Here is a 14,750-nt window from a genome sequence, read left to right on the forward strand (position 1 = left end):
TTAACAAATTCCATTGTTGAAGCCAGAAACATTGCAATTCCAAAATGTGAAGTAAAATTTGAATCCGTGATTATAGACGATGATCTTAAACTCTTGATCCGTCTTAAAAACGTGAGGAGAAGGCAATTTCAACGCACTCGTGATCCTGCTATGAAAATTATATGGCAGGATTTGCAGAAAGAAATCAAGAAACGTTTTGCAGATTTAAGAAACAAAAATTTTGAAAATAAAATTTCTCAATTGGACCCCGGCTCTAAGCCCTTTTGGAAATTATCTAAAATCTTGAAAAAACCTCAGAAGCCTATACCGGCATTGAAAGAGGAAAACAAATTATTACTAACTAATTGCGAAAAAGCTCAAAAACTTGCTATGCAGTTTGAAAGTGCGCACAATTTTAATTTAGGACTTACTAGTCCAATTGAAAATGAAGTTACTCAGGAGTTCGAAAATATTCTCAATCAAGAGAACGTTTTCGAAAATACCTGGGAGACTGATTTGGAAGAAGTGAGAACTATTATTAAAAAATTCAAAAATATGAAAGCTCCTGGCGATGATGGAATTTTCTACATCCTTATCAAGAAACTTCCAGAAAGTAGCTTATCATTTTTAGTTGATATATTTAACAAATGTTTTCAATTAGCATATTTTCCTGACAAATGGAAAAATGCTAAGGTTGTTCCAATTTTAAAACCAGACAAAAATCCTGCAGAAGCTTCTAGCTATCGTCCAATCAGTTTGCTTTCCTCCATCAGTAAACTTTTTGAAAAGGTTATTTTGAACAGAATGATGGCCCACATCAACGAGAATTCAATTTTTGCCAATGAACAGTACGGATTCCGCCATGGACATTCGACCACTCATCAACTTTTACGTGTAACAAATTTGATCCGTTCCAACAAATCTGAAGGCTACTCTACTGGTCTTGCTCTTCTAGACATAGAAAAAGCATTCGACAGTGTTTGGCATGAAGGTTTGATTGTAAAATTGAAAAATTTTAATTTTCCAACATACATTGTTAGAATAATTCAAAGTTATCTGTCAAATCGTACACTTCAGGTTAATTATCAGAACTCCAGATCTGAAAGACTTCCTGTAAGAGCTGGTGTTCCCCAAGGCAGCATTTTGGGACCAATATTATACAATATTTTCACATCTGACTTACCTGAGTTACCTCAGGGATGTCAAAAATCTTTGTTTGCGGATGACACAGGCCTCTCCGCCAAAGGACGAAGCCTGCGTGTCATCTGTAGTCGATTGCAAAAAAGTTTGGATATTTTTTCTTCATACTTGCAAAAATGGAAGATTTCTCCTAATGCTTCCAAAACTCAACTAATAATATTCCCACATAAACCAAAAGCTCTTTATTTGAAACCTTCAAGTAGACATGTTGTCACGATGAGAGGGGTTCCAATAAATTGGTCAGATGAAGTTAAGTATCTAGGACTCATGCTAGATAAGAATTTAACTTTCAAAAATCACATTGAGGGCATTCAAGCCAAATGTAACAAATATGTAAAATGTCTCTATCCCCTTATTAATAGAAAATCAAAACTTTGTCTTAAGAACAAGCTTTTGATATTCAAACAAATTTTCAGGCCAGCCATGTTGTATGCTGTACCAATATGGACTAGCTGTTGTAATACCAGGAAGAAAGCTCTGCAGAGAATTCAAAATAAAATTTTGAAAATGATTCTGAGGCTTCCTCCCTGGTATAGTACCAATGAGTTACATAGGATATCCAATGTTGAAACATTGGAACAAATGTCAAATAAAATAATCAATAATTTCAGGCAAAAATCGTTACAATCTTCTATTGCCACGATTAATGCGTTATATGTTTAGGTTAAGTTAGGTTAAGTATATTAAAAACTTTTTTTTTTTCTCTTATAAGCAGGTGAAATCAACTCACCTGTAAAAAAAAAACTGAACTGCTACGGCAAATGAAATGTAATATGTTGTTAACAAAATGTTAATAAAATCTTAGATTTGTTTTACCAAATTAGGATGATAGTGTTGTCTAATAACACAAAAAAAAAAAAAAAAAAAAAAACGTGTCAGTGTCTTTGAGGAAAACGCTCAAGGAAAAATCGAAATTCGTTTAGATATTTTGCCAAGAATTACATTACAACTTTCTCTAAATTCTTAACAACTCTCGAGGAATTCCGTTAATGGCTCTATTCTTCCATCTCTCCTATATGAATTCCGTATATGCGTATATGCGAGGATTCGTTCAGGAGATTTTGTAGAACTATTTTCTGGAAATGTCTGAAAAAAAAACTCTAGGAGAAATCTTAAAAACCTGTAGGATTCCTTCAGAATACTCGAAAAACAATACCTGTAGGTACTTTTGGAATTTGGCATGAAGAACTCCTTGAAGAAGCAGGCAAATATTCTAAACAAAAAATTACTTAATCTGCTACCAAGCCAACAATTGATTATTTCTACACCTCAATTTGTCTATTGCTCAAGAAAGGGAAAGATTAATATTCTTAGAATGCCTATCCGGAATTTTTTGACGGGTTTGGTGGTGGCTACCGTTTTTGCTTCATAAGCAGAAGGTCATGTGTTCAATCTCAAGCCCGTCCTTTTCTCGTACTTTGTAGTTGTATCTTTCACTTGCTTCTTTTTCCACTCTTAATCTATTACATTTGATCTACTCGTATAGCATTTATTTGCTAGAACCAGAGACGGATAAAAAACTTCCCTAAGCGCTGTTGTATTTTGTACAACACGGGTGGAAAAAATTCGCTCTTTGTTGACAACAGAAGCGTGGTGGTTCTGACGGTGCCAAACCGCGCGACGACTGGAAGGTTAAATAAAAGTTTAAAAGAGAGGCTAGATAAACAAAAATACTAAAATTTCAAAATGTTCTCATTCGGAGTAATTTCCAACAAATTTTACATTGATATTTTTCCAATGCATTAGGAAGGTTAAACTTTGAATCATGCCTCACATTTTTCGATCTTTCAAACACGTCAACTGTATTGTTTATACACTCTATAATAAACCCGTAGCAATCTGTCACCACAGAGATTGATGGACCATTACGCTATGAATGAATAAAAGTATACCACCATCAATTGCCGTACATTCATACATTCGTCACAGTAGCAGATGTAGTCCTCATCGTCGTCTCCTTCGCCGTAGTAACGATCGCCATCGTCGCCTTCGTGGCCATGGGAAAATTCTAATTCTCCGACCTGGCCGCGGCAGTGCTCATCATCTGGCGATCCTTCCGCACCACCACCAGCGGCCCCCACTTCACCATTGCAACCGGCCACCGCCGGTCTGTTGCGCCGATGTTTACGTCTAGGCCGCTTCAATCGCCACCAATCTCTCAGCCATGACCATTCCATTTTTCGCCGCGCTGTTCTTCTCCTTGGTCAATTAGGCCGGTTGTCTTAGGTCACTTTTCGCGCTTTGTTCTTCGCGGCAAGTTGAGGCACGTGACACCCGCACAATTAATCACACTTTCATTAGGTTCGATTGTTCTGTTGATTCACTTTGAATTGTAGACTCGGACGTCATAGTCGGAGATCACCGTCAACTAAACAGTAGTAGTGAATGAAATGCATGTGCCGTTCTAGAACCGTAATAGGATAATCTATGAATTGTCCTTTCGACGTTTTGTCTTTCGACCTTTTCTGAATAAACCCAGGAAGAACTACCCCAACCCCGCATTATGTGAGGTATCGATCGATACTGATCAAGCTTTGCGTAGCATAGTTAGAACGTCTGGCAAGTCGACTGTTTCGAAACTGGTTTCCGATATTTTTAGGTCAATATTGACCATTGCGAACGCATGCAAATTAATTAGAAGACCTACATACATCGCTTTGAATCGTGCTTGGCGTAGCGCCGTAAACACACAGATCGTGAACAAGGTTCGCGGATGAATAAATTTACTAATCATATGGTTCCCATCGGTGGTGCAAAGTGATTGATTTACTCGTCCTTCGATTTTCGATTGCGAGAACATTTTTGGGGTAAAAGCATGAGTGAAAAATTATTTAGCATTTCCAACACCTAAAGCAAATCTCGTAGACACTACCTTTTCAGAATTGAATGAGCACCCGAACATAAGTTGTTATTGAATATGCGCTTCACATTAAAATTTGCTGATATTTCTAAACCACCTTTTCATAAGGGCAGGGCTGGTAGCGGTCTGACCGCAAAATAATAGTGACTTTAGTGATCAAAATAGTGACATCAAAACTAAAAGTATTAGTCATAAAAATGAGAAATGAAAATATTATATATATATATATATATATATATATATATATATATATATATATATATATATATATATATATATATATATATATATATATATATATATATATATATATATATATATATATTAATTAACCAATCTAAGTATTGGGTGAATTTAGAATGCAGAGAACTGCAGTAATTTGAAACATTCCCTTACAGTTATCTGTCAGGGATAAGACTCAATTGTCATAAATGGTCAGATAGATGACGCATTGGAGATTTCGCTTTTTTACGAGACGAATATTCGCCTGGCGTAGATTTATCAACAACATGAACCCCCGGAAACCAATCTCGTGAAAAAATTTTGTTGTATATGCGAAAATAATGTTTTATGCACAAATTTATTGAAGATTTTGAAGCAGAATTACTTGGAGCATATTTTTACAAAATGTGGAATAAATCGATGTTTTAGTTGTTGACAACATTATGGCAAAGATCGTGAATGAATTTCAGAACATTCTGAAAAAATCCTGGCAAAATTCAAAATTTAAAAACTTTTCTAGTTAAAGAATCTGTGTCGATATTAATCATTGGTCAACTAGATCTTGAGATATTCCGAAATTTTTCGGGGAACCGACGCGTAACTATAACCCACTTAAACATCTCAGCCTACAGAATTTTTATCGTATTCGGAAATTCACTCTTGGGATTAATACATTAATCAGAGTATGTTGTGAAAAAATGAAGCAATTTGGTGTAGCCGTCTTTGAGTAATGAGCATTCATGTGCCTGGTACCACGCTGGCCAAATAAAGATCTTAAAAGTATCATATCGTAATTTTCAGATATCGCCTAGAATACTTAACCTATTTGTATGATTTTTTCAGGGTAGCTCCTTATCACCTACACACTTCAAAAAAATCATGTAATTTTGTGTCATATAGCACCGACATATTAAAGCGAGTAAAATGACACAAAATTACGTTAGATTCTCTTTTTCACTCGTAGTTTTGTGAGCAAAAATTGTAATTTTACTGCTGTCAATGTTGTGAGCTGTAAATTGCAAACATGACGTAATTAGTAAATGTATATTGACATAACCTCAACCATTCAAAAGGGATTCCCACTCATTTCTTTCGGACACTGAATATAAGTAATAAGAAACACTGTCTTTGACTGTTCCACATCTTGTTTTATTCTTTGCATAAATGTGTTACAATTAAAAATTATTCAAAATATCTGTTGGATTATTATATCGGTGGGCTTGGGTGTAAAAGGAAAATCTTCTACGAAATCGATGGAATCGGTTGCTCCACGATGACACTAAACACTGTCTTACAAATTTTCACTAGCAGCTGTAAAAACGGATTTCTTGCACTAAATTATGCATAATTTCGAGGATTTCACCCCAAAAAAAGTATTCACTTGCTCCATATGTTTTGTTTGATTCCAACGGTGTTTGACGTTTCACGAACATGCAACCGTGGATTATGTCACCGTTCGTGTAATTTTAAGTTATTGGCGTGTAAAATCAAGTGAAGTGATTGAAAAGTTCGAATCGCGTCTCAAAATGGAACTGGATTTACTGGTTTTCAAGTTTACGTCATCGTTATCTCAAAAATAAATCAAATTTTAATTTGCGTCATGAACAATTACGTCAATCTCGATGACTACGTCATCATTAAAAATGAGAATTTTTTAGTGTGTAGCTTTGCACAGCTCAAATTTTATTGTTTTGATAAATTGACGTAAAACAAAATGGCCGCCAAAGACACTTTATATAGAGAATGTCGGTCCCCCAAGGAACATAAGAATATCTTTAAAACCAGATTATCAATGATAGATATCGACATGGATTCTTAAACTAGAAGAGTTTCTTGAGAACTTGTGAAAAAATGGTGCAAACATATCGGAAAACAAAAAAGTTACCAAAGTTTGAATATTTTTTATTGCGGTAAATAGGAAGCTGCCGGTAAAGGTGTTAATTCACCATGTGTGCTAATATAGTGCTATTATAGACCAAAACGAGCGAATTAGCGGGCTAGTAGTTACTTAAGTAGTAATTTATTTAGCAGGTCTGACAGATGTTGACCCTGGTTTTCATCAACATTTATTAAAATATTTCGACCAAAAAATTATTCTCAATTCCACTTTTTTCGTTTTGCCAGAATCTTTTCAAAAACATTTCCCAAAAATTTTTGAACATTTTCAATTTAAAGTGGTTACAGAATATTCATCTGTTTTTTTACAGATAATTAGTATGTTAAAATTTTGATTTCCAAATCACGGTTCTCCGACGTTACCCGGAATGCAATTTACCGGAAGACCATTGCTAAAAACTCAAATTCTAATTTCTCATGCATGAGATTTTTCACGCTTGATTTGTGACTCACGCAACTCAACAGCCAAAAAATCATGCATGAGTTTGTTCATCCATTTAACTCATTGGCTATTATTTTCAGAGTTTTTAAATGCAAAGCACATATTCTTTGTTTTTCTGTTAGAAATATAACAAACCTTTCTAATGTAAACCTTAACATTAGGTTTTGACAGATTTTCGATGAGTATAAGATGATTGAATCATTTTAGACGGTGTGAACGTGAGCGAATGATTTCGCATCAAAATCTCATGCGTGAGTTTTACGAAGCAAATCTCAAATGAGTTAACTCTCTCGAGAGAACTCAATGATTGATATTTGAGTGTGAGTATACCAACACTCCCGGAATGAATCATTTACCAGAAAACCATTACCCGGAAGGACCATTTATGCATTTTTCGACATTGTTGGCTGGAAATTATTAGGAATGACCATTGAAGATTATGGACAGGGAAGGTTCTTCCTGCAAAATAAACATTGAAGAGGAGTCTAACGTTTCTTGATAACTGATCATGTCGATATGCACTCTCTTCAAATATTTGCATTTAACAGATGATTCACCCTTTTTTCATGTTTAGTCGAAAATGACCCAATGTGTATCTTCTTTTAATGACTACTTATCATTCTTTCTAGTTTATCAAATTGGTATACTGAATTCGGAGGACAGGCCATCAGTGAAATGACATTGGGGAAAAATAGAATCAATCAATCAGGCAAAATTCAAGGGAAAAATGATCTATTGAAATACAACGCATTGGAATTTAAAGATGGACGTCACAATGGAAACTTGCGTCCCTTTTCTCGATTACTAAGGTACTATACTGTTACTTGACCTTTTTTTCCTCCAAACATTTTTAAATGCTTATATGTCCGATGCACTCAAATGCCTTCCTTGATTGATTAGCAAATTTTAGATTTATATTGACCTCGATATTATTTGGCATCAAATATAGAAAATGTTGTGCTTTTCATTCTTTCTCTCTTTGTCTGTAGTTTTTAGTTGAATGACCTAAATTTGAAGACATTATATACCGATTTAAACCTGGGGATTTATTTTTAATTATATCACATACAAATTGCACGTACAACTAAATTTTTGTATTGTGATATTTGTACATAACTTAGGGTCTACATATCCGTAGCGGTAAAGTGCAGCTCTTCACCAAGATCATTAGAATACAATGCTGCCGTTGGCTAATAACTGTGGAAATGTATTAACTGGAACACTTAGTTGCGCAGCAGGCTTTGTCCCAGTTATGTCGTAACGCCAGCAAGAAGAATAAGATATTTGGTCTATAGCAGTTCGAAGAAGTCTTTTGAGGAAGTGTCTATGGAAACCGAAAGAGGCCAGTCCATAGTAAGTGTGACATAATTTGTGCAACATAATTGAAAGAGAATAAACATTGTATTGAAATGCACTGATGGAGGTCGCCGAAAATCAAAGATTTGGTTTTCCGGGTAATGGTCTTCCGGTAAATTGCATTCCGGGTAATGTTATAGAATCCCAAACTAACCGAGCCTTAAATTTCATTAACATCAGATCACGAAAATAGTGACTTTAGGGACAATATTTTTGAAAAACAATGACTTTAATAACTTTTTGTTGGAAGTGGCTTTTTAGTGACCATGTAGAAAAAAGTGACCAAGCCAATAAAAATTGACTTGCCAGCAGTCCTGTAAGAGTCATCAAAAGTCAAAATGATATTTTTTGAAAATTTATAATCAAAAGTTCAGAACCATGTCTTGGAAAAAGTAAGAAGCACCTACAAGGACTAATTGAAAAATATACACAGAGAGAAAAAATCATAGTGGAATCACGGAATGATTAAGAGAAAAGCACTAATTTTAGACCTACAAGAATTCTGTGCCAATTTTCGGATTCTGGGTCGAAAACTAGAGCTGGGTCGAAAATTGGTGATTTTCCCCTATACCTTCTCAAAACCATACTATTCAATTATTTTTTATATTTCATCTGGAGAAATCTGAAGTGTTTCCCTAAATTAGTCGAATGCTGGAAAATATATTTCAATGTTTCTTGATATTTTAGGTGGATTTACAATGATTTTTTTCTAAATTTAGTTCATGGTTGAAAGTCCTTGTAGTTTCTCGAAACTTTTTCAACCACATCATTTCAATCGGAAACGTAATTTTTGGGTTAAAATTTTGAAAACATAAAACTCGTTTTGTTTTATGATTTGAAACAATTTTTAAAGAAATCAACTTAGGTAGGTTCGCTAAGAATCAGGCAAAAAGGTAAAAAAGTAAAAGAAATGAAGGATATCACAGAAACTATTCCAAAAATCTTATTGGTAATTCTTAAAACTTTTCCAGAGATTTGTGAAACATCCTGCAAGGAATTTGTCAAATAGCGAACATAATTTGTAAAATTCAAATAAATATCAAAACCAATGCATTTATACACATTAGGTTTGTGCCGTTTAATAAGCAATAGTCTCAGAAATTTAGATTTCTATATGAAATATTTTGGAAAAATCTGCAGTACCACAAAATAAATTAAAAAGCTAGAATCATGCAATAGAAAGAAAGACTAGAAGTAGTAAAAACCATAATATATTCAGAAAGCACACTGAATGTTTATTATTTTTGGACAGATTCCGTTGAAAACTTCAGAAAAGTTATACAGCCGACTCTCAATAACTCGATATTGATGAGACCATTGCAGAGGTTTGAACGATGTTTAGTTAAAAACCATCCCAAAAACAAACAATTTTCACTTATGTACAATAATTCTAATGCATAATCAGAAACTACAATAACATTTGCAGGATGAAAATGAAGCTATTCAAAAATATACAAGACAATGATTTGTTTCAAGTTTATATCCATTTTACCAGAAACCATTAACCTTTGCGTCCCTGATCTATTTTACAACCAAATTTTCGTGATCCTTTGGCTCTAATTTCCATAATTTTCAGGAGTGCGTGGAGTGCGAGATTGGGGTTGTATTGTATATATAGGAATTTTTCCAGGAACACCTTCAGAGATTCTATGAGGGACTCCTCCACAATTCTTCCAAGGATTTAACCAGGAGTACAGGCCGAAATTCCTTCAGAAAATCCTTTTGCAGTTCATCCAGAAATTATACCAGTGGTTTCCTCAAAGACGCCTCAAGCATCCAAGAATTTCTTAAGAACTTTTTCAGGTATTCCTTCAGAAATTGCTCCAGGTATTTCTCTAGTATTCCTCAAGGGGAACAAGAATTCCCTGAGGAAAGAATTGAGAAATGAAACCCCAAAACGAACTCGTGGAAGAATTTTTTGAGGAATCTCTGGAAAATTCCTGCAGGAATTTATAGTTGAATTGGAAAAAAAATCCCTAAAATAATTCTTGGAGGTAATCCGGATGTTTTGGAATTATTCCCACTAGAGTTCGATAAAATTTTCCTTGGGAGTATTTTTTAGTGGTTTCTGGAGCAATCCTTACAAGGGCTTCCGGATGAATTATTGCAGACCTCCCTGAAATATTTTATGAAAGAATCTTCGAAGGAATCTCCTTTGGAATTCTTAGAGGAGTCCGTGGAAAACGGATAGAATGCCGGGTTAATTCTCTGTAGCAGGGTGTCCACTCAAAATTAGTTTTCAAATTTCAGGATTTTTCCCGGATGTCCAAGAAATTGAAAAAGTGGACGACTTGATATATATTTTTTTTTTTTCATGCAATATGAACAAATTTGGAGGATTTAAATTAACTTATTTATTAATTATTAAAAAAAAAGACACGGACACCGTCTTCAGCCATTTCGCTGCACAGACTGTAAACTTAACACTAGACAAAGTACAAGCATGCTCCAGTGGCACAGCCGAGAAACATTCCTGACAAAAAGTTTCATGGACTGAAACGGGAATCGAACCAACACCCCATGCGCTTTAATGCCTGACGACACTAACCGCACGGCCACAAGGCCCAATTAAATCTATTAAACATTACGAGCTTAAAACGGGTTGACAAAACACTTTCTACAGTTTTGGATAAAAAAAATATAAAATATTTGTTGAAATATTCAAAAGATTGTCCACCCCCTACAATTCATAGGAAGTTCAGAGAATTTTAGAATTATAGAGACAAATTTCTACTCTGTGTATCTAAGCTTCTAACAATGAAACTCCAGAATTATGCGTTAGACATGACCAATGGTTGGTTCCTGAAGTAATGCTTGATCTGTTGAAACTCATATTGGATACAAGCAAAATTCCTTTTAACAGAGACTATAACTTTTGACATAAATGCAAGGTTTGTTAAAAAATCTCAAAAACTTAACAAAAAATTAGTCAAGAATACTTAAAGGATCTCGCTATTTATTTATTCATCATAAATCTTACCATGAAATTTGTTGGGGATGATTGGCATAATTCGCTGTGAATCTGTAAAAATCCATACAAAATCTCGTCATGGGCCTCATAAGAATTTTGTCATCAAGGACTAGACATAATAGTAATCCAGACAAGGCTTCATCAAGAATCATTATCATCAACAACTCCAGAAATCCGCCAAACGGAACTCGTAATGATTCTGTCTCTTAAAAGAAACTTTCAAGAAACTGTCAATTACACAGCGTAACAAAAATGACATTTTTACGTGTCAAGGATCAAATTATGTGTCTCTAGTAGTTTTAGGGTTGCTGTATCTGATGCCATGCTCAGAAATGTTCCAGCATGTCACAATTTTTAGCTACAGGTCGCCAAAGTTGTATACAACACTGGTTTTATTGATGTTTACATAAAATTTAAAGCACAATTTATCAAAAATGTTTGTGATCTGATCCACTAAACATGTGGACCTAAACTTTCAATTTAGGGATAATTTGGTTGGGATTGCACGATTAAATTTAGATTAAACCGATGTATTCAACATGCTTGCTGTCTTCATACAAAATTCTTCGTTTCTCTTATATGGGAAAAGACAATAATTTTTAAACCATTAAAATATAACTTTTCCGCGTCAAAATTATTATAAACTTTATTGATAAGTATTGTTATACACATAAAGTTTAAATTCTATGGCAAATTAGGCAATTAAATTACCTTACAAGCTGGCAAACTGGCATGCAAGTTGGCTAAAATAGCCAATTTTTGCATTTTCAACAACCAATATCTCAAAAACCAGACGTGCTATTTCTGAAAACGGCAATGGATTCTGCAACCCTTAATTGAGTGAATAGCGGTATTTTGGTGCTTGAGACAAAAACGTGTTCCGCAGTGTTATTGATTTGATTCCCGTTAGAATTTCACCTAAGATCTCATATAAAATTCGCCATGAATTTAAATGGAATTCTAGCAAGCATCTCATCAAGAACCTTGCCAGGAATCCCTAAAAAACTTTCTAGAAATGATGCTAAGATTTTAATTGTCACTATATCTCTACCAACTCACCAAAAGTTAGTCATGATACGAAATACGAGTGATAGGCAGTCGTGCACCTCTGGGGATTTTTTTTCAGTTTTGCCCAGAGTGTTTTGGCATTTAAACAAATTGGTAGTTTTATGTTTGAAATACATATTTTCCCGGAGTGTTCTCCAAATTCCCCGGGTATTTCTCGTATTTTGCCTATCATTTGTGATTCCCGGGTTTTTCCCGGATTTCCCGGATGGACGGGCACCCTGATGTAGGAATTCGGGGAGGGAGGACTTTTACAGCAATGCGTGTAAGAATGCTAGGAAAATTTCATCGAAAGGATTGCAATTGATGGATGAATTGCTTGAAGCATTCTTTGAGGAATCCCCGAAGAGCTTTTTGAAGGATTTTTTTTGGAGAGATACCTAAAGAGATTTCGGAAAAAAATCATGACGAAATCATTGGCGGTATTTTTTTAGAATGATTTCTCTAGGAACACAAGAATCCCGAGATCAATTACTAGCGATTAACTTAGACAATCACAGCAGACATTCAAGGATCTATTCTAGAAAGATGTTTTGAGGTAATCTGAGTAATAATTCTTTAAAGAAACTCTGAAAGAATCTTTAGATCCATTTCTAGTGAAATTGCAAAAGAATCTCTTAAAGTGATTTTTCTAGTAGATTGTTTGATATTATTCTTAAAGGAAGCTCTGCAGGTATTTCAAGACATCCTTGGAGAAATTCTTGGAGGACTCCCTAAAAGAAAACACGGAGGAATCCCACGGAAGAATTTGTAGAGGAAATAAGTGTGAAATATTCAGAGGAAATAAATGTTTGGCGAAAATCCAGAAATATTTGCATCAAGAATGTCTCTGGATATTTTTCCAAAGATTCCTGCGAAAATTTCTTCATAGATTGTTTTGAGAATGCCTCCACAAATTCCACCAAAACTTTCTAAATTCTAGCAATATGCTTTCTACAAATCTACAGGCCATTCAAAAATCTTGATCAATTCAGTCTGACTTTGATTTATTGCTCTATTCCACCAGGCCAACGAAAGGCTCAACATTAATCAAAGCAATTACTTAATAATTAATGGAAGTGAATTGCATGAAACGATTAAATCTCAAAACAATTATCCATAATTTCGAACCACGATTGTCAATCAAATATTCCGAGTCGCAAAACACCATATTCGCATTCCAATTAGCTCTTCCCTGTGACACAGAATGCTGGTCTAAGTCGCAATCCCACATTCGCCATTCGTGAACGGAAGGTCTCTAGATCGCGTGCCAAAGTCACCACCATAGGATAATTCTCCGTCATATTGAGTCAACCGTGCCAACTCAGCGAGCAGTAAAAATGTGTGATTGACAAGTCACTGACATCACCCCTCGGCAACAAACTTTCAACGCTCACTCGAAACTGTCACCAAAGTACGATGCGATGTCGATCAGATTCACGGGCGTCATCAGCTAACGCCCATCCACTGAGCCCAGGTCCGAAATTTGAGGAGGGTAGAGGGGGTTCCTGAGAATTTAAACAAAGAAACCTCAATGTTTCTAACATGAATTTTAATTATAGGTATTTCACTTTCCCATGCTTTGTATTTCTTCCTTAGCCGAGTGATTAGAATTAGAGTCCGCGGCTACAAAGCAAAGCCATGCTGAAGGTGTCTGGGTTCGATTCCCGGTCGGTCCAGGATCTTTTCGTAATGGAAATGTCCATGACTTCCCTGGGCATAGAGTATCATCGTACCTGCCACACGATACACGAATGCGAAAATGGCAACTTTGGTGAAGAAAGCACTCAGTTAATAACTGTGGAAGTGCTCGTTAAGAACAATAAGCTGAGGGACCCTCCCATGAAACCTGTCCCAGACCCCCCAAAGCCCAAATCCGGCTCTGTCAGAGCCCGATGCTTAACCAGAAAATTACGGAGTTAGTATGTCACTACTCTGTTTACACTTCTGGCGTTGTTGAACCACCACCAGGGAGCAACGTTTACGTTTGTTGGCAAACCTCATCACTGGGGCAAACAAGAGTCGTAAACAAATTGGTTGAAGTGCAGGTGGGTGTACTGATAGGGCCGATAGAGCCACCGCCCGTCGTGTAAGTCACCCAAGGTGTCCACTAGACTAGGAGGATGCTAATGAGTCAGGCACATGACAAATGGACGCTAGGTCTGTGTGGTCTTCGTGCGAAGGAAACTAATTGACCTCTTACTTATCACGTCAGACGGGCGAGTGGTCTTTCACTACCAAACCAAACACGCTGAGGACTGTTGCCCACTGTGGTAGGTTCAGGGTTTCTCAACTCATGGAAAACAATGCATTACAAAATGACGAATTTGAATATCTACAAACATAATGTAGAACTATAATTTATTGTTGCGATTGCTTTAGCTTAAAGATAAAAGGTTCGTCGGTTCGAATCCTGCCGGTTGAGAAACTTTTCGTGAAGGAAATTTTCTCGACTTCCCTGGGCAAAGAGTATCTTCGTACCTACCACACGATATATACATGCAAAAATGGTCAACTGGCAAATAAAGCTATCAGTTAATAACTGTGAAAGTCCTCAGAAGAATACTAAACTGAGAAGCATGCTTTGTCCTAGTTGGGACATAATGCCAAAAATGAGGAGAAGAAGAAGAAGAAGCTTAAAAAAATATTAATCCAACTATTTTCCAAATACATATTTGGGGAAAAGGCTTAAGAAATTACTGGAAGCATTACAGTAGGAAATTCTAGAGGAATGTTTTGAAATCCTGTATTTCTGAATCAGCTGATTTCAAAAGACAAAA

At 35.6% G+C, this 14,750-nt stretch overlaps 1 protein-coding gene across 24 annotated transcripts in view; it reads right to left on the reverse strand.

Annotated features, from left to right (window-relative positions):
• LOC5571312 (inositol hexakisphosphate and diphosphoinositol-pentakisphosphate kinase 2) overlaps positions 1 to 14,750 on the reverse strand; it is an 80,163-nt gene that overhangs the window by 35,393 nt on the left and 30,020 nt on the right. For 10 of the 24 annotated variants that reach the window (XM_021840617.1, XM_021840670.1, XM_021840648.1 and 7 more), the window contains exon 2: positions 3,090 to 3,547. The exons of 8 other annotated variants lie outside the window; for them this stretch is intronic. In XM_021840617.1, coding sequence (XP_021696309.1) covers positions 3,090 to 3,356 — 267 coding nt within the window. In that variant the 5' untranslated portion in view covers positions 3,357 to 3,547. Of the gene's footprint in view, positions 1 to 3,089; positions 3,556 to 14,750 lie in introns of those variants that run through there. 6 more of the 24 variants (XM_021840635.1, XM_021840609.1, XM_021840607.1 and 3 more) reach the window with 4 other exon arrangements.

This window comes from Aedes aegypti, chromosome 1 (genome assembly GCF_002204515.2).
Source record: "Aedes aegypti strain LVP_AGWG chromosome 1, AaegL5.0 Primary Assembly, whole genome shotgun sequence".
NCBI lineage: Eukaryota > Metazoa > Arthropoda > Insecta > Diptera > Culicidae > Aedes > Aedes aegypti.